At 36.4% G+C, this 21,279-nt stretch overlaps 1 protein-coding gene across 1 annotated transcript; it reads right to left on the reverse strand.

Moving 5' to 3' along the window:
* Positions 1-2,261: 2,261 nt before the first annotated feature.
* Positions 2,262-19,749, reverse strand: pde6d (phosphodiesterase 6D, cGMP-specific, rod, delta). Its single transcript, XM_041791605.1, has 5 exons — positions 19,486-19,749; positions 9,964-10,052; positions 8,869-8,994; positions 5,035-5,140; positions 2,262-3,761 (listed from the first exon to the last, which is right to left on the reverse strand). The coding sequence occupies exons 1-5, from the start codon at positions 19,533-19,535 to the stop codon at positions 3,680-3,682; spliced, it is 453 nt and encodes a 150-aa protein (XP_041647539.1). The 5' UTR covers positions 19,536-19,749; the 3' UTR covers positions 2,262-3,679.
* Positions 19,750-21,279: the final 1,530 nt, after the last annotated feature.

Here is a 21,279-nt window from a genome sequence, read left to right on the forward strand (position 1 = left end):
AAATAATCTGTTTTTATATTTTATAACATTTAATTTTTGTAACTTCGAGTTTTATTATTTTTGTGACCTTCAGCTTGAAAAAACTTTACGCTTCAGCTCAACTCTGGACTTAAATGTCTGTATCTTTCCAGCTGTGATGGAGTGTTTTTGTACTTTGTCATCATTAAATGAACTTTTGGGATTATCGTTTCAAGAATTTTGACATTGAATTAGGAATGGGATGCTTTTGCCGGCTGCTTTGGTCCGGGCCACTCATGGGCAGGAGATTTTTCTGATGGGTTTGCTGGCTTACTTCACCTGGCTGAGCCTGGAGTTTGGCATTTCTGAAAAGAAAAATTGGATCAAATTTCCAGTTTGGTGTCAAAAATGTCCAGTTCAATGAAAAAAAAAAAAAAAAAAAAAAAAACAAGAGTTAAGTAATAATCATATGGAGAGGAAAGAGAAGGCTTCATTATCTACAGCTTAAAGACATGTTATAAACTAGCAAAACTAGACCAGTTCAGAATTTGGAACAGAACAAAGACAGCCTGTAGCTGACACTGAAAGCTCATTTTGTTTATTGCCTCTGTCATCAATTGTGCATTATATACACATAATTGTGTATTATTTTTTGCTGTTTTCAAAATTCTTTTTGAAAAACAAGAATCAGAAAACATAAAGTGCTAATTTTTGTTTCTGTTTTTTTTTAATGTCCAATTTAAAATGAACTGCCTGGGCCAAGGGAACTTTTTTCTCTGTGTTTGGTTTTCCTATTTTTCAATAGTAACTGGGAAACAGCTTGTTTCTTGATTCTGGATTTCTCATTTAAATTGAAAATCAGCTGACCACAAAGTACATCGACTGTCACAGTGTGAAGATCTCAGCTATTTAGCTTTAGTTCATATTATAACATGGCAGGACCCCTGTTTAATTCATTCAATAGCTGAGCAAAAAACTAAACTAACTATACCATTGATTTCCCACAAAATAACAATAGGCTTTCCAAAACTCTTCTAATGAAGTGTCCATGGTTTGTCAAAAAGGCATATTTACCTCTTAATTAAACATTTAGCCTTTTTCATCCCTTTTTCCCACCAATTTTGCCACTTTTAACAGTTTTTGCAACTTTAAAAACCCACTACAAACACTTTCTATCACTTTTCCCTACCCGTTTTGCCATTTCTTAACCAATTTTTGCCACGTTCTGGCTAATTTTGCTTTGGTTGCCCCATTATTAATACTATTAACCCATTTTCACCACTTATTATGCTTTTTTTTTTAACCACATTTCACTACATATTATGCCCATTTTTTTTACATGTCACTATATATTATGCCCCCTCTTTTTTTAACCATATATAACTATATATTATGCCCCCTCTTTTTTTTAGCCACATATCGCCATATATTATGCCCCCCCCCCCCCTTTTTTTTAACCACATATCACTATATATTAAGCCCATTTTTCTGCCTCAATTAACCCAGTTTCAGTTAATCACATTTTAACACCTTTTCCACCCATTTTTGCCACTTTTAAGCCAATATTACCACTGTTATCCAATTTCACCATGTTTTATGTTTATCTTTGCCATGTGAACTAATTTTTGCCACTTGCCCTTTTTTGACTAAAATCCTATTTCACCACCTTTCCCACAAATTATTGCCATTTTTTTTAACCCATTTTAATAATTTGGAACTTATTTTGATTCTGTTTTTAAGACAAGGATTTACATTTTTAAGAAGGCTATATACTACAGCACAAATGAACAAAAAATGTTGCTTTGATAAAAGTTTGTGGGGGGGCGTTAGATAAAAAAAAAAATGTAGATCACATTTAACTTTTCAATGGATCATGATTCTGCTGACTTAATGGGCTCCCAGTTTTGCTGGGCCCCAGAGATCTCTCCCCTTCATCTCCCCTTATAGATGGCCTTGTCTGCACATGCCTATTGTAGATTGTGCATGGCTGTGTTTAACTACCTTCAGGTACAGTAGGGGTCCCCGGTCTCTGGCACCTTTATTTTGGGGGTCGCAGGCTAAAAAGTTTGAGAACTCCTAGTCTATACCATATGTTTAATCTCAGTTATAATCCTCAGGAAAAGAAATACTTAAACTGAATTCCAAAATCCGATCGTGCCATTCCAATGTATCTCAAATTCCTAAAGACTGTAGTTTAAATTAACTGTTCTACTGCGATCATGTTTATATAAGTAAGACCATAGAGATTCACACACACACACACACAAGCACATCATTTTATTACAACATTCGATAATTTTAATTCACAACTTCAGCCATATTAAATCACAAGTCTATTTTACAGAGCTAAGTTAGCTGCTAAGAAAAACAAACATTGACATGAACACAGTAAACTGGATGGAAAGTCATAATTACAGTTTAAGTCTAGGCAGGATGTACAAAGCAGAACTAGTTGAACACCTGTAAGCTGTTAACATCTGTGAATTGTTGGGATAAAACCAACCAATGGTTAACTATTGAGAATAAATTATGCATGTCCTCGTCTCCACCTTAACAAGATGAAGTAGCTGAAAGTTCAATGTAATAACTCAGACAGTCAAATACATGCATGTAACAAAACCCTATCCTGTTTATAGATGAATGTTCCTTGGAAACAGTGTTTTTAAAACACAAGTCATCATGACAACTTGTACAGGTTTTCATTCCAAGCAGTACAAGAAGCAGCCCAACCTAATCCCTTCCTGCTCTGGTTTGCTGTAATAAAAACAGTAAAAACAGGAAACTCCCACCAACGATAAACCTAGAAGTACTGTTTTATACAATTTCATACAATTTGAAACTGGGATATGTTTAGTTGGTACAAGCTGTGTCCCACTTCAGAGAATGTCTGCAAAGCTACATCAGCAGTTCCTTACTTGGCCTCACAGAGACCACAATTATTAGTGCATTCAGGCAGTCCTTATCAACTGTGAGTTTTTGGCCAGCAAAGTCAGAATACATCTGCTTAACTTCCTTCTCTCTCTTAAACAATAAACTGGCTTTACAATTTGGCAAAAACTGAGCTGATTTAGAGATGTTACAGACTTCCCACCCCAGTTGTATTATTCAATATTTGCTAAATTTGCTAAAAGGAATAAGCATTTTTACAGGGACAGAGATTTGGACACAAATGATGAAGGCAGTCTCTGTAATAGGACACAGCTAGAGGAGATGTTCTGTAGAGTTAAAAATGCTGACCTTTTTGAATGTACCTCAGTGAAACAGAATAAAGAAGGTGAGATCAGACAGGTAAGAAGTCTGGTGTGATGTTCCTGAGTAAATACAACCTTAGAGTGCAAGAGGATCGATTTTTTAAACAGCGCATATCATGTAATTTCAAAGTGTCTCCCTGGCCAACTTAAAATTAGAGGTAATGTATTTTCAGTGGAACAGTATGATGGGAATATTTTGGAGAGAGATGATCTTGGAATAAAGGAAAACAATAGTACCATCTTCTCCTATTCTTTTCCCTCCAAAGGTCTAGGCCATGTCGAAACAAAACAAGTTACAAAACTTAACTCACTGACTGGAGGACTGCAGCTGGTTCTCCAAAATGTGCAGATCCCAAATCAGCAGTGAGCTATTTACTGCTGCAAAATTGTGTCTAACCTTGGTAAATTACAGACCTTGGCATGACATCAGCATTTTGGAAGGTAGGAACAGGGGTCAGCGGTCAGGGGGATCAGACGTAGAAAAGTCGTACCCTTGAGGTACTAACGTGGAGGTCATCGTCGTAGAACTTGGTCTCTATGATCACATTACCACTGGAATAAAAACAAATAATATTTAACTCATATCAAACATTTATTACAATTCACTACTATCATCATCAGAAAAATCCACATTTTCATCAAACTTAAAATTATTCTGCATATTTGAACTGCTTTTGTTTCCAAGACAACATAAAATAATTTAGCCAAAAGCAATGGGTTCCTGTTCCTGTTACCCTGCCTATGAAAGGTTTATACCCACTAGGATGTTTCACCCTTTTATTGACTTTATAATTTAACATAGTCATTATAATGAGCCTTTTTTGACAAAAAAAAACCCCAAAACATCTCTTTAATGTCAAAGCAAGAACAGATTTCTAAAAATGTAAATGACATTAAATATGTCATGTAAAATAAGTGACTGCATAAATGCTGAGAAGCATCCCCACAGCATGATGCTGCTACCACTGTGCTTCACAGCAGGGATGATTGATTGATTGATTGTACTTAATTTATATGTCATGCACAAAAAGTGCCCAACCCCTGTGGGTTTTATAAGACACCAGAAATACAATTGCAGTATTCTAAAAAAAAAACCCAAGTCATTACAAGCCATTACAGAGTTGCATGATGTTTTCCTAGTTCAGTAATAAACAAGCTATTATGCCTTTTCTCCCGCGCATTGCAGATAAAATCTGCCATTAAAAAGGTTCATTTTCTGAATCAAAACTCAAGTTTTTCATAATCATCCAACCTAAAAAGACAGAATTAACCAAAGACATTTTCCTAAAAAGTGCATACCTTAATAAATCTGTGTAAATTGGACAGTAAAACATGAAATGATTTTCATTCTCAGTTTCAAACATATTCTGCCTCCTTTGGAGTGGCATTAAACCTGAGCGTATCTGTGTACATAATGATATTTGTCTTCTAGTTAGATTATACTCAACATAGGGCTGAACATTGTAACTATTCTTTATAAGACACTAGTGTGTTTGTAGTTTTGGATTGCGCTATATATCAACATACAGAAAGCTGTTTTCACTTTAAAAAGTTTTTATTCTTTTGTCAAAAATCCTAATCATATTGACTATGACTGATTTATAAAATCAATAAAAGGGGGTAAAAAAATTTTTATAGGTACTGTACATGCACATGTATAGCTGTTTTATTTCAAAAGGGTGAATGCTTCGATAAAGCTCAATGCTCTTAGTAAAACTGAATTAGTACTGTGCAGGATTTATACAAACATGAGAAATAAGATACACTCAGTGTTTAACACAGAAAAATAACACAAAAAGTCAAAATGAGCTGCAAAGAAACTCACGTTAGGACATTAGCTGGCATCATCTGGGACTCTGGAGCTGCTTCTATCAGAGACTGCCATGTGTTGGTGGAGTTTGGGATAACAAAACCAAACTCAAAGAACCATTCTGCAAAGAGAGTCAGAAACAGACCAAGAGTTAAGTTCTGGGTGAACAATATACAAAGTCCTGGATTTTAGCAATGTGTTAGTTTAAAGTAATCCAAATACTGTTTTAGACACCTCTCCCTCTCTGGTGGAAACTAGCAACACAAACATGTTGTGTTGTGTTGTGTTGATGTGGATTGTGTTGACTCCTGGGGCTCTCTGTACAGCGGTGCCCCAGGGACAGCACTCCAAATACATACAAGCAGAGAATAACATGACTTAACCTAACGGCTCGCTTTACAAGCAGCTTTACAATAAAACACATTAAAAAACAGAAAGGCCATAATAAAAAGCATAAAAGACCTTTTTTATAACCCTGTACTAAAACATAGTTTTTTGAAAGATAAGAGTTTGCATTCCTGACCTCCTCTAGCATGTCATTGTATACCAACTACTAACCGTTCCACCACCAATATTTCACAATTTAAACCTTGCAACAACTAGGAGGGGGACATCTGACGATCACTGGGGGCAGGACAGGGCATGGACAAGATAAGATTTTCAGTTTGGCCTCTCAGAACTTCATAAGTGATGATATTTGTATTTAAAGCCAAAACGTGGCAAATTAAGAAAGCCAGAAATGGTGAAAGACTTATGGCATTTTCAGTCAGTATCCTAGAAGTCTGGAAGAGCTGTGTTAAAAGTATCCTTTAAAAATCCTGGTAAATACATACATCATTTGGTTTTCATTATTTTTTATCATAGAATAGTTGAAAAAAATCTAGTTTAACATGCAGAGGGGAACTACAGGGTCTTGTCTGCTGAAGACTCCTTATAAGTTTGGGTTTCTTGCTAATTTCAGTTTTCAGTCTCTTGCTGAAATCTGCTTCAGCACCAAAATTTGAGAGACCTAAGAGGCGTTTCTGTTTGGATAGAGGGCCATGTATTAAAACTACCACCATATGCTATGTATTTCTAGGCTATGCAAATACACTTAAATGGAAATAGCCGTCAGGCCAAGGCAAGTCAGAAAATCAGTATGGATGTTGAATGTAGAGTTAGATTTAAAAGCAGAGGATGGGTCAACCACCTGAACCACCTCAACTTGCTCCTTTATAGGAAGGAGCAGCAGCTCTACCCAGGCTCCTGCCAGATGTCTGAGCTCCCCACCGTACCACTAAAGCTGAGTCGAGACACCCTCCTGAAGATCTCAGTTCAACCGCTTGAACCTTCAATCTCAGTCTTTTGGTCATTACTCAAAATTCATGACCATAGGTGAGGGTTGGAATGAAGATTGACCGGTAAATTGAGAGCTTTGTCCTCTAGCTCAGCTCCCTCTACACCATGATGGTCCGTTACAACATCTGCAATAGCGCTGATGCTGCACCAATCCACCTGTCGATCTTACAGTCCATTCTACCCTCACTCGGGAACAAGACCCCCAGATACTTGAACTCCTTCACTTTGAGCAGACACCCTCCACACATGGAGGGAGCACAGGGAACATGTCCGACTAAGGGGGCAAACACAACTCACTTTGGTTATACAGGGACACAATGGGCCACCAGAGCGGTCCCTGGGACTCCATATTCCAGGGGCCAGGGGCCAGGACGGAATCTGCATTGTTCCTCCTGTATCCGAGGTTTGACAATCGGCCGCAGTCTCCTTTCCAGCACCCTAGATAAAACTTTCCCTAGGAGGCTGAGTAGTGTGTTATACCCTGATTATTGGAGCATGCCCTCTGGTCTCCCTTTATAAAATAGGAACCACCAGCCAAGTCTGCCACCCCACAGGTACTGTCCCAGTCTAAAGAATAACCTAAACAACTGAAATTGCACCCATGCACTGATCAAGCAATTGATCGTTCTTTTTTTTTTTTTTTAAACACCTGCACATTTTTAATCCAGATCAACTTTATTTATTTGAAATTCAGACAAAATATCTTAGGATTGTTTTTTATTATCAATATTTCACTAACAAATAACAGAACCCACTCTTTCTAGCCCTAGCTGTGAAATTTTCAAACAGAAATTTTGTCCTGATTGCATGCAAGGTCAACTGAAAAGAAGTCCTCTGGTTGATAGATATAGTAACCTTTTGGACCATGAGACATCACTGTCTCTCTCCTCCTGCTCTCCATCTGTATGCACTGTAACCATAGCACAGCCAGAAGGAGAGACTCTGAGTGTACCTCAGAAAAACTGGGTGTTCAAAATTGATTTTTTCTACAATACATGAGTAGGTTAGATTGACATGCACCTCTAGACTAAAATAACCTGTAAAACAGTATAAATAGCTCCCAACTCTATCAAAAAAAGTCAAAATAGTAAAAAGTAACCAGACAACATCTTTATTCTTTCCAGCACAGAAAGGTAGCAATGCATGACTGAACCTCTGAGCGTGACTAAATATACAATACAAACTGAATCAGTTGACAAATATGTGTTCAAACTATTTAAGTCTGTTAACTTGAGAGCAGATTGAGAGCAGGGGAGAAAAAGACATGCTGGCAGTGTTTCCACTGCATGTTATATTGATAACGTCAATTTCCAGACATGCTGGTTGGTTATAATCTGATATCAATGTTCTGAGTTCTTCAGTGGTGAGCTGTTACACACAGTCCAGGTTCATATTAGTTAAGTTGTTTGGAGAAAAATGTCAAACTTCCTGATATATCCTACCTTTTAATACAGAAGTCTAAAATGCATTTCCTTTTAGAATCTAAAATTTTATTCAGTCTCCTCTCCAGAATTTCCTCTGTTTTCAGTATGTACAGTTAAAAGTTTTTCTGATTAAATCTCCCACAATATTTGCTGTAATAACATTACTGTGCACAAGGTATTTTTCTAATCACTGAAAGCAGCCTCAGTAATCTTTAAAGCACCTCTGTCAAGAAAGCATTAATCATTTAATAAAAGTTAATTTACAGATTTAAAAAAAGTAAACTACTTAGATAGTATTATGACTTGACCACATTAGCTTATGTTAAAAATAAAATGTTTTAGCAGGACTAAAACAGAATTCTGCATCTGTTTTTTCCGTGTGCCGGCTGGTACTTTGTTTGGCACCAGCACACCATGGCACATCTGAATATGTATTTGCACATCTGAATGTGTATTTCATAAACTGGATAGGCACCCATCCATTCAAATGCATGGTCATGGCACTAAAGGGGTTTAAATTTCAAGCAGTGCCTTGAACTGGTCTACCATCTGCTTTCCCATAGCCCTTTAAGATCTGCAGGAGCACCGGCGCTCCCAATGTATATCTATTTTTAACCCCAGGTATAATTGCAACCAAATGAGACAGAGCAATAATTCTTATTGCATATAAAACTGGAGGAGTAACACTAACATATCACACTTTCAATGTGTCCCTGAGTACTGTTTCCCTCTAGAAATATCCTTCCTTCTTTTGCAGAAATAGTAAAAAGTGCACACATTAAAAACAATATTCTATAATGTGATCCAGAAGTCTGCCTTTTACAGCACCTCCTACTTTATGAGTACGTGATGATCTCATTTTCCTGCAGGTCACAAGTCACACTTGTTATTGTTTCAGCATGGTCTTCTGCAAACACATGTATGCTCAAAAGTATCTGGCACACTTACAGATCTGACTGCACTACTTTAAATAGTTTATTTTTTATAAACATGCTGTCTTTGCAAATTGAGCACAATTTCATTTCATCTTCATTTTTGCCTACTGTAGTAGGTCATAAAGGGTTACAGCAGTGTTTTAGCTCATTACCTTCTAGGCACTGTCCTTTGAAGAAAACTTTCTGCTCCAGTCTGAACTTCTCCAGTTTCTCTGAGGAAGAGAAGTTCAGTTCTCTTGACACTGCTTTACACTTCAGAATCTTCTTTGGGACACGGGCTGCAGAAACACAACAAGAAAAAATAACTGTCTTAATAAAAAGCTATAACAGGATTTCAGATGAGGAAATAATGTGTCAATGCTTACAATCCTTTACATTTTTTTCAATTTGGGAATTTGATTGCCTCAGGCATAAAGACACTGAGGACTCTGCTAGGGTTGTATCATCTTGGTAGTGACACAGAAACAAGCAACAGTTTCTTTTAATGTTGGGTCATGGAACCAACCTAGCACAAGTTTGAGAGAGTAGTCCATCACTAAGCCTATGACTGCTGGATGATTGTTCTAAACATGTATTTGATCAACACACAAACAGTGTTTATAAAAAAGTATTCACCCCTTTAGATGTTTTACCCTTTTATTGATTTTATAAATCAATCATTGTCAATATAATATGGCTTTAAAAAAAAAGAAATTAAAAAATCTCTTAAATGTTAAAGTAAAAACAGATTTCTACAAAGAAATGTCAATTAATCAAAAATATGTTATGCACAATAAGTAACTGCATAAATATTGATCTCATTTAAAGTGACTGACCTAATTCAGCAAACTGGTGCTTGTAGTCTCACAATTGGTGAAATGGGGATCACCTCAGGGCCCTCAATTTGTCTCGAGTGACTATAGTATAAAAACACTTGTGTCTATAATAAGTCAGGGGAGGGATTCAAAAAACTGTCCAAAGCACTGAACATCCCCCTGAGTTCAGTTAAACCCATCATAAAGAAATAGAAGAAATATGGCGCATGTGTCAATCTGCCTCAAGAACATCCAAGGGGGTGAATGCTTTTCATAGGCAGTGTATCAGCAATGAAACTGACAGCTATTTTTCTAACTGAAATGAATGATAAGCAACACTCTGAAAAAAATATAAAACTAAAACTTGTCAAAATAAGATAATGTATTGTCTTTCATTGATAGAATGCACAGAGAAAATGTGAGTCCAAACTTAAATTCAGCATGTGATTATACCTTCATGTTCTACACCAGGTACAGAGAGGTCATCAGTCCCCTGCCATAAGACTTTGCCCGTTTCTGCATCTCGAAGATTCATCCAGTTACTGACGGAAAAAAGTTAAGCAACTACAACCAAGCAAAAGTACAATAAAATAAAACAATAGAACAAATAAAGGAATTAGATTATTATTATTGCAATCATAATATGTTGTCTGCATAGTGATAGATACACTGGTTTTCTGCAATATTTGACATTTACAGAGCTTAATATTCTTGCAGAAAATGTGACATCACTTTCACAACAGGACTCAAAAAGTAGTTTATGAAGATCTTACACTTTAAAAACATTTTATGACCAACTTAGACCATAGTGGCTTAAATTACTGTGGTGAAATGCCTCATGTCATATACATATTTGCACCCATTAACCTGTTACCATACTAATTAGGGATGTAATGTATATACTGTACTCAGATGTTGAAGTAATGAATCTTTTCACTGTAACTGAGATGCTGTAAGAAGGCTCCATCGCCTCATATGCAGTTTGCACTAATCAACTGTGTGAAATGATCTTATCTCATATAAAGCTGCCCACACCCTTACATATTTTATACTCTGTCATGTCTAGTCAGCAGTCTTGCACCCTTTATACATCTTGCAACCATGCTATCAATACACACAGACCTGTATATACCAAAAAACTGTAACAAAGTTGTTGTATGCGTATTTTTTCTCTTTTAAACAGTGCTATGTAGCTTTAGCACAGGTTTTATTATTGTACAGTTCAAATTGTATGTTTGCTTTGAATTGTATACAGGCTCATTTGTGTTCATCTGAGAAAATATGTAATTTTTTGGTCTTTAATTGTATATTCAACTTTTGGTTATAGTACAATTTGTAATTTTAGATTTATGTACAAATTTTACTTTGGTGAAGCTTTTCACTTCTGTGTAAAAGTTTGTGTAAATTATTTTTTGTTTAATGGGGGGCTTAAATGTAGGACACGTCTCATGTCGTGTTTGTAAGCTGCAACTGGATACCTTGTTTTTCCTTTGGGAAAGCAGATATATCTATCTGTCTGTCACCATCCACTCACCCTAGCCCTGGCTGGCTAGCAAGAGCTGAGAATAAAGGTTTGGATTCAGTGATGTGGAGCCGTGTTTCCAAAAGAGTTACCCTGTCTTCCAGAGCTACAAATAAATTACCTTTAATACATGTACCATTATCAGTAAGGAGGATGGGGGAAAACTGAACATCTGGCACACTGATTAGGAGAGGCAGAGCAGCCGAGGCTAAGCTAGGCTAAGTTGTTGTAAAAGAGGAAAGGGAGTCTAAGAGAAAAGCAGCTTAGCCACAAGGGTGCTTGTAGTTAACTATACGTACGTGTAAGCGCACAACAGCTATAAAGCAGATGTGATTAGAAGTACAAAGAGTGAAAAACTGAACTGGAGCTCGTTCCACGCCATGATGGACGCTCAGAAAAGAGAAAGTGACACAATACGCTGACCATACGCCACCACGTCAGTCGTATTGGTGGATGGGGGCGTGAGGGGAAGCAAACTGAAGCGGAAAAACAGCAATGTTTGAGTTTTATACAAAATCTATACATATTTATGATTTTGTCATGCTCCAATTTCGAACCAGTCTATCCAAGAATTCCTCTTAGAGGTATAAAGACAATTGGAGCAACAGGAAGGTTTGCAAGTCTAGATAGACAGACATCCAGACAGACAGCTCTCCAATTATAGTAGTAAGATATTAACCATATTAAACCAATTGTTTTAAATAAATTAGTTGTTATTTCAAAGAGATTAGCTGGTACTTTAACAAATAAGATGAATGAGATGGAACGAGGATAGTATTTTTTTTGGTAAAACAAACAAAACCATCATCTGACAGAGTTTACAATGGGAATAAAAACTAAAGGCTTAAACTTGCATTTTCACCAAAGTAATAATCTTAATTGACTATAGATAAAAAAAAGATGAACCCCCCCCCCCCAAACAATTTGTCTCTCTGGTTGAGTAACATAGTAACACTGCATTTAGAGGCATCATATGTAAACAAACACAATACGTAATAACACTAACATGCGTCAACTTGAGAGGGATACCAAAAGGGTTCCATAACTCCCTAGCTCTGCTGGGTTGAATTATCTGAATGCTAATTGCACAAATATTGCAGGCAGTTTGTATATCTAACCTTAAGATGTTGTGCAAATAAAAAGAGGAAACTGGAGAAGTCCTTGTGTGGATGATGCTGGCTGTTAGCTGTCCTACCAGTCTGTCATTTAGTCAGCTGTACCTGACCTCTGCATTCAAGATAAGCACAATACAACTGTCAATCACAGAGCATTTGAGGACCTTATCAGTGAATCTACTGTAGGTTACAGCTTCTCAATCTTTTAATAACTATGACCATACTTACTATCAGCCCTATGGGGCACAAATACATCATTTTACACACCTTGCCACTTTTGTACCATTATAATTTTTAAAATGAAAGGGTATTTTTGGAAGAAAAAAAAACAAGAATTAGCTGTCAATATTTTTCATAAGCTCCAAATCCCAATATACAAAGCAGTTCTAGCCTTTGGGACCCACATCAGTCCGCTTTAAGTGATGCCTGTGTTTAAAGAAGTGCAAGTACAGCTGTTTAAGGATTAACAGCTTAACAATCACACATCATAAAAATGACCTCTGTGGGTAGTAAATAATAGTTGATCAACGTGTTTAAATTACACTAAAAGGATTAATTTTATCTGCATGATCTATTTTAACAGTAACTGTTGCTGCACAAATAAACTTAAACTCTGCCTAAAAACACTGGGTAGGTACTGCAAGATAAAAATGTGTCATCACTCGTTCTCTGTCTGTTGGATTGTTGGACTAATTGGAGTGACATCGGGCTTGGTGTGCCATTAGTGTTGAAGACTGGTCGTTTATTTGTGTTTCATTCAATTATAAAGAACTGAGCATATGGATTAGTTGGATAAATTACAAAATTAGTCAGGTAGTGTCATGACTTTATGTTGAGGGTTTTTTTAGTTTGTATTTTACTGGTTTTCTGGGAAGTTCCTAGAATGTCTCACAGCAATAACTAAGAAAGAGGTCAGCTGTTAAAGTAAAGACATCTAGATTTGTCCAACAATATAACCTACACATTTACAAATATGAATACATGTTTTCACATCAAAGTATGCATTTGAGGATCTGCTTATGTAACTGTTTTGCAACAATAAATTCTTATGCTCAACTTACTTTTTGCTCGAAATTGCTTTAAAAAGGACATTCTACACTCAGAAAATGAAATGATTGGATTGTAACCTTTTCCATTTTCAGTTTACATAAAGCAATAATCCATAAACTTTGTTTTTCCAGAAAAAAAAATTGTAACTTTCATTGGACACTTAAAGATTCTCTTTAAAAATAACTTGTGATCCATTTATCAAAATAGCTGATATATGTAAGTCCCTTATGACCAACCAGGGCTCCCCTGACATCTGACTGGCCTCCTTAAAATCCTTGAAATGACTATTGTCAGCTATTAACAAGCCATTTAAGCATATCCAATCACTAAGCATATCTTTACCTAAATAAGACTGAATTTACCAAAGGTTTTCCGATGATCCTACTAACTTTAAAATGATACACTTTAATACAATTTTCTTATTTCAAAGATTTCAACCACACAATTATGCCAATGTGTTGTGTTTTGAGTTTCTCACGATTAAAAAGCCATTTAACAGTGTCTGTATTCTGTTTATTTACTCCACTGTCACGCCACCTGACATGTTTTTAGGGTCTGAGATGCCAAAATATGAAATCAAATATGTAATTCAAATATACTGAAAACGTATTCAAACAAAGTAAGTTTTATATAAAAAATTGATACATTGGTTGATCTTGGGAAAATAAAAGTACACATGATCCATATACGGTACTAATGACAAATGGGGAAAAACGTGGTAGCCAGCAGTGTACATTGCAACCACTTAAGAAGACATTTTGCTTATCTTTAACGTTTTTCCTTTTTATTTCTGAATCAGTCAAAACATTGTGTTTTTCAGTAAATAAGCAGCATCATATGATGTAGCTGCTTTCCAGAAATAGTAACAGTCTACTATAGCTTTGTTTTCAAGCCTTTGCTTCTGTTGAAAACGGACCAATATGCTATGCAAAGTATGCTAGGGACACTAAAAATGGCAAAACATGAGTGCATTGGCCAGTTTGGCCAATAAATCATGCATTGGCCAAACTGGCCAAAACACTTCTTACTGGTTCTTTATGAAAGCAGTAGCACACTGCAGAAAAATCAAGTAAGATGTGGGGAATTCTACTGCAGCATTTGTTCATGTAGACAATCATACATATTTGCAGTTTTGTTAATTTATTGATTACAAACTTGCCATAAACACTGAATGGACGTTTAAAACAAAAGGTGGTAAGCTGAACATCAACATTTTCCCCTCAGATTTCAGCCTGATGGTTAAGAACCATAGCCTCACAGACCTTTGTTACTGAAGTCTCTACACACAGTGTCCTGTCAGACTCAGATACTACTTAGTGTCACACACACACAGCTCCCAACCATCTGTGAAGCCCCTTATCTCACCCCACAACTACCAGTGGCCTGAAAAAACACAGCTACTAGAGGACACTGTAACATGAGTGAAGAAAGCTGCATACTTGATTATAAAACTGTCATTTCAGTAGGCATAATGACTCTATTTTATCTTAAACTATTGAATCTTCAAGTTACTCATGCAATTACTCAGAAAGTTGTTGAGCAGATCTTAATGTACTTTATATGTAGAAGAAACATTTCTGCAAGTTCCTCCAGAGTACGACCCAAGCTCTGCACCACATTGAAGGTCATTTTATATTGTATAAAGTAGATAACAAAGATGAAACTGTCACTGTCTTTGCTGAATTTTCTTAAAACCGCTGTTGAGTTTATTATAGAAACAGTTGTTCATAAATGGAAAATCACTGATTGATTAAAATTGATTTTTTTAATAAGATGATGTGACATTTAATTTAATAATTTTAAACAACTACTATTAACATAGATTAGATTAACAGATTTTAGTCCGACAAAAGCCCACCAAGCCCAACCCCTCCCTCTGGTTTTCTAGTAAAGTGTGCTGAGTAGAATGGTTTCTCTAATCCTCTCAAGTCTAACTAATTCCAACCTCCTACATAAACCCCATCATCCTCCACACCTTCTAGAATAATCCAGGCCACACTGCAATGTCACTGAGGAAAAATTCCCAAGTAACAGCTGAAGAATCAGAACAGACGAAAAGACCAAGATGCCTTTTGGATGATTAAATCACAGGTGGAAGTTTGAAAAAAAAAATTATTAACATCTGGGATTGGAATGTGATGATCAGCATTCACTTTCCCATTCTATAAATAAACATGTACACCATTCTAATTATAACAGACATCAATTAATAAAGTGTTATGCAGACTTACACTAGAAGGACACTGAGAAAAATCATGTGACTATGTAGGAGAGTCTAAATATGGAAACGTGTTGACGTGATATAAAAAACTTATTTTGATTATTTTACTATACTGTTGTGTGATTTAACATCAATGCTAATAATTGATTAGGACTATCTGTTAATTATGACAAACAGATGGATCATCATAGGATATTTGAAACATTTCTTCCCCCATCATGCTAAAGTCACTTTAAACCAAGGTTATAATAGTTTCTGATTTTTCATTAGTTTTTATTTTTAGTAGTTTTTACTGCTGGTTTGATAGTTGAGTTCAGTTTTTATTTTGAAAAATGATTTGTTTTAGTTGCTTTTATTAGTTTTGTTGTTAGTTTTTTTCAGCAATAAGGGATATTTGTCAGGGTTGAGACCCCAAAGGCTCAGAAAAAGTAAACATATAACTTTTAAGGGCTGTCAAAAGATAAGACATTTAAGTCGTTTAATTTGATGATTTCTGTAATTAATCACGATTAATTGTAACCTTTTAATGCATATTAAAACTCTGCTTTTTTGCACACAGTGCACTAACTGTGGATCATAGTTAATCGCGGTAATGTGGTTATCCTTAACAGCCCAAATAACTTTTAAAAAGGCATTCAAACAGGCTAATCTTCACTTTTATTTTTTATTAAAATTTGATACATAAATGATTTTCTACACTCTCCATGCTTGGTCATACATGTCAGGCAGTCTCCTGCTGTCAAAGACCAAAACTAAAGTAATACTGTCCCCAATTTTACTTCATTTTAGTAAGCTTCGTTAGCTATAATAATTGATCCCAATGTCTTCCAATTTGTTTAAACTTTTCTGAGGAAACCACTAATACTAGTTTGGAATGACTAAAAACTGAGTTCATGTGGCATACATGACAAATATCAAAGTATTCAAGAGTGACTGTCGTTTTCACCCTGGCAGCCCTCCCCTGTGACCTAAGGACATTCAAGTACAACCTGCTAAAAGAGTATAACCGTAGAAAGCTAATACCTACTCAGAATGTGGTCTAAACATTGGATTCCAAAGTTGACTTTGAGCTTATATGCTAACCATCAGGTTATTAACTGATTCTTTCTCAAACCAGCTGCTTACAGACAAACAAAACTAATACAGGAAATGATTTAAGCTCCAACTCCACCCAACAAGGTTGTACTATTGCCTTCTCAAGACCAGCTGCAGGTTGTGTATATGTAAACCACCAGGGTGCATGCACAAATCTGTCAGAAGACACACACCAGTTAATGAGTCCCAAGTGAAAAGCTACTGTCAGTGTTTAGTCTGCATTCATGTTTAAAGACATCTTAATGGCTCAAAGTAACCGTAGTTTTGAACAATCAACCAGTTAAACACAGTACCCCAACAACCACCAACTGCTGCGGTCATATCCTGATTCAATACTTCATAAATCCAGAGCTTTCTTTATTAATTCTTCTTTTATATTACAAGGAGGCACTCGTGCAATTTAGAAATCTCTGTTAAAAGATAGACCTGGCCAAGGTAGCACCCATACAAAAAACATGCACAAACACATTAAACTTAAATGTCTCTTTAAATAACTCAACATGAGAAAGTCAAACAATTTTAAAAAGATTCTAATACACAGTGGCCTTTCATGAAAAACAGCCACAGTCCTCTGTCAGCATATCTTTACTGTACTCTTAAAATACAGCTATGAGATATTAGTGTTATAATTTTAGGTCTTTTTGAAAATTATTCCATGCTCAAGGTGCACTATACAAGAATAAATGAAAGCTTTCCCCCTGATCTGTCAAAACACAGGGAAGATCAGAGGATCATAACTAGTGCGCAGTAGAGGGTGGAAGAAGTTCTTGCATTGCCATTCATTCAATGTTTAGGCAAAATTTCAACATTATTGGTAAAATACTGCAGTAAAACTCTATGTCAAGTCTCAACATTCCTTTAGTAGGGCTTTTTCTCACTTTAATCAGTCATAATAACTATACTAGATGTTCTGGGTTTGAGGAATATAGACCGTGTTGCTTTTTTTATTCATATAGATTAAACTCCGTTTTTACATTAAAATGACTGGTAAATCATTTTATGAAGAAAGATTTCAGACAACAGTCAAACCAGTTATAATCATCTCAGAGACGCTCCAGCTGAAGGTAGAAATTATTTAACACTTAGAAATTTATTGAGGAAACTTCATATTATATGTATGTTCTCATTTGTCTTTGCTATTTTGTTGACATCACAATTACATTCATGGGTTTGTCTTTAACATAATCTTTATAAAGATTTTGGATAACATATGTAGGAGAGTTAAACTTAAAATCTAGATAAGAATGAAAATATGTACAGTTTGGCCTCTAGTATTTGTTTGATTGTCCAATTACTAGTCAATCTGGGATGGTGTTCATCTGTGGAATGTGGATTTTAACCATAAAAGTATAGAAATTAAGAGCACAGAGAATTATTTTGTGTTCCAATTGAAGTTACAGAGCTACTTTAGCTGTTTTTCCAATGGCATCGGAGTGTGATTAATCAGCATAAATTTTCAAATCCCATTTTCACCCCTGTGATTAATTCATCAAGAAATTTGACAGCAAAAATTTAAGTTAAAATCCCAAAACATTTTAAAAATTGGAATGAGGTTAGCTGTAATACAGGGGATAAATAGACTTCTACTGATCACTGACTTTCTAACCCTAAACCAACTTCTCTCAACAGTGGTGCTGTGGCACCCTGGGGTGCCTTCTGGCATCATCAGGGGTGCCTTCAAAAAGCTTTAACCAAAAATTACCACGAATATACTGATTACTGGCTATCCTAGCATGATCAAAATTGACACATATGCTCCTGAAATCGCATCAGTGTATGGGTCATGCGTTTATTTTTATTTGGTTTGGCAGGTGTTTGTGTAGTGAGAAACAAACAAAAAGTGTTTCTTTATGTCTACAAGACCATTATGCATTTCATCCAAGGCATTTAAGTTGTTTTGCAAGTGTGCTTTAGAGATTTACCTCATATATTATATTACTACATAAATCCCTTGGCAGTCAAAGTGATGTAAAATGCTTCTTTTCTTTTCTTTTTTTTTTTGTATGGGTGACGTAGGAATTTTTTTTTTCAATTGTAAAGGACACCTTGACAGAAAAAGGTTGAGAAACGCTGCCCTAAATAAAACACTTTAGGCTATAGGCAAATACAAGTATGAATGGAGAACATTTATCCAATGTGTGTCAAAAGTAGCAGTAAGATTAGAGAAAATAAGCAAGACAATAACATGTTAAAGTCAAGTGTTAAAAGCATTCCAGAGGTCTAAAGCACACACAGTACAAATACAACAACACAGCTCTGATTCCAAGCCCACTTCAATCATTATGTTGTGCTCAAGGGCTGAAATACACCTCATTCAAGGGCTTTCTAGTTAATGCAAGCTTACTGAAATCTCAATGCATCTCCACAAAACAATAACATAACAGAGGATAAACACCTGATTCAGTTTAATGTCATCTCTATGCCTATTGAGTTCTGCTAGGATTTGAAAACTGTCCTCATGAACGGGGTTATCACAGGTTATCATTATAAAATTAACACAAGTCCCATTTTTGGTTATACTGACTAAATTAAAACGGTCTACGCTGTAGGCATCAAACTTAACATTGCCTTCAGTCTCTTCTGAAACACCCATAACTTATCGGTACAGCTGCTACCAGACCCACACTGATCAGTTAGCTAAACAAGTTAGCAAAAGGGCTAAGCCCTCATTTTAGCTGGTAGGCCATCGTTTAGATGAGAACTTTCGTTCGCTTGGTTCGTGACAACAAATCTGTCTCATCTTTATGTCAAACAAATACGAGGCTCAGTTATATGTCTGTCGCTAAGAATTGAAACGTGAAACTGATATGTTAGCCACTACTGCTTAGCTCGAGCACCGTTGGACTCAAAACAGCCACAATCTCAATGATAGATGACGTTACATGGTAATAAACGCGAGATAACGCTAGCACAATGCTATGTGCCCAACCTTCGTAGGACATCCATAAAGACCTCGACAGCAAAAAGGATACAGTTTGAAGCCCCTTAAAATCTCCTTGGCCCTGTCTTCGTCTGAAGACATTTCAGAAACCGTCAGTCTTCGGTCCTGAAAAGAAACCCAAGATCTTGCAAAATAACAACGCCTCCGTATACGCTAGCTAGACTTATCAGCTACGTACATTGAAAGTCAGTGTTTGCGAAAAATAGCATAAACTATGTGTACTTCAGTAATTGTTGGACTGCAGTTTAAATCCGATCCGATAATGCAATCAGCTTAATATACCAAGCTAACTAACGACAGCTAGCCTGGCCAGTCAAAGAGGCAGAGTAAATCGTAAGAACCAATCAAAGATCGAGCATAAGAAACATGGGCGGGTCTAAAATGGATAGAGACGCGTCACCAGGGGCAACGCCGCACACGATTTGAGAGCATGAGTTCGTGTCAACACCCCTTTCTTTTCTTCTTCGCACACACCTCTAGCACACATGCAGATTACGAGAAGACTGCATACAAGTTCGATTTTTTGAAAGCAAAACTCACTTTCTGCAAACAAGATGAACCGTGCAGGCCATCCACATCAAGAGAGAAAACAAGTCAAAAGTGTCGAAAAGTATTTTAAAACACGTTATTAGGTTAATTAATATTTTTTTGCAATAAGAAAAAAATAACTTGATGAAATAGATGCACTCAGAGATTTCAGACCATATTCACCTTTTTCGAATTTGTTATGTTGCAGCCTGATGCTACAATTAAAAACGTGTATTTTCATTCTCACTGACCTACACTCAGTACCCCACCAAGACAAAGTGAAACAGAACCTTTTTTGCGCATGTACTAAAAATAAAAACTGGAATGTCACATTGAAATAAGTATTCAGACCCCTTCAGAAACACTTGAAATTTAGCTCCCATTTCTCTTGATCTTTGCTGAGATACAGCTACACCTTGATTCCTTGAGTCTACCTGTGTTAAGTTACACTGATTGGACATGATTCAGAAAGGCACAAACTTCCCTATAGAAGGCTTCACAGGCAACACATATAAAGCAAAAAGATTAGAAGGTTTCCAAGAGCACAGTGATTTAATTCTTAAATGGAAAAAGTCTGTTATAACCAGGACTCCTTGGAGAACTGGTCTACCGGCCAAACTGAGCAAGTGGAGAAGGGCCTTAGTAAGAGAGGTGACCAAGAACTCAATGATCACTCTCCAGAGCTCCTGTGTGGAGATGGGAAGATGATCCAGAAGGACAACCATCACTGCAGTCCTCCTCTGATCTGGGTTTCTGGCAGGGTGGTTAGATAGACACCTCTTCTCAGAGTGAAACACAGGATAGCTGACTTTGCTTTCACATAGAGTTTTTGCAAACTCCAAAGAGGGCGTTCAGGTGTTTTGCACAGAGGAGCAGCTTCCATTTAGCCATTCTGCCATAAGCCTAGATTGTTGGGGTCTACAATGGTAGCTGTCCCTCTGGAACTGGCACATTATTGTAAAATATTGTTATAATGGAATTTTCAGCTTAATAAAAACAGTTTAGAGTAATACTTCAGCAGACCAAAAGATAGAATGCTCTGGATTTTGGACTGTCATATTTTGTTCTATGTATATCATTGTATCTCCCTTGTATCCATCAAAAAAATATCTTAGGTAAAACCTAAAAGACAGCTAGTGGCTTCTTCTGCACAAATTACTGCTTTAATGGGGCAGGGCATGGCGGCAGTCTGTGGCACTGCTGTGGTGTTATGGAAGCCCAGGTTGCTCTGATAGCAGTATTCAACTCGTCTGTCTTGTTGAGTCTTTCAGGTTCCTCTTGACATTTCCCCAGAATT

This window comes from Cheilinus undulatus, linkage group 7 (genome assembly GCF_018320785.1).
Source record: "Cheilinus undulatus linkage group 7, ASM1832078v1, whole genome shotgun sequence".
Lineage (NCBI taxonomy): Eukaryota > Metazoa > Chordata > Actinopteri > Labriformes > Labridae > Cheilinus > Cheilinus undulatus.

Coding starts and splice junctions, on each gene's coding strand:
- pde6d (XM_041791605.1), bottom strand. CDS start 19,535: ATGTCTTCAGACGAAGACAGGGCCAAGGAGATTTTAAGGGGCTTCAAA. Junction 5,141..8,868: donor CAAAGGACAGTGCCTAGAAG/GTAATGAGCTAA, acceptor CTCTCTTTGCAG/AATGGTTCTTTGAGTTTGGT. Junction 3,762..5,034: donor ATGCCAGCTAATGTCCTAAC/GTGAGTTTCTTT, acceptor TTTTTATTCCAG/TGGTAATGTGATCATAGAGA.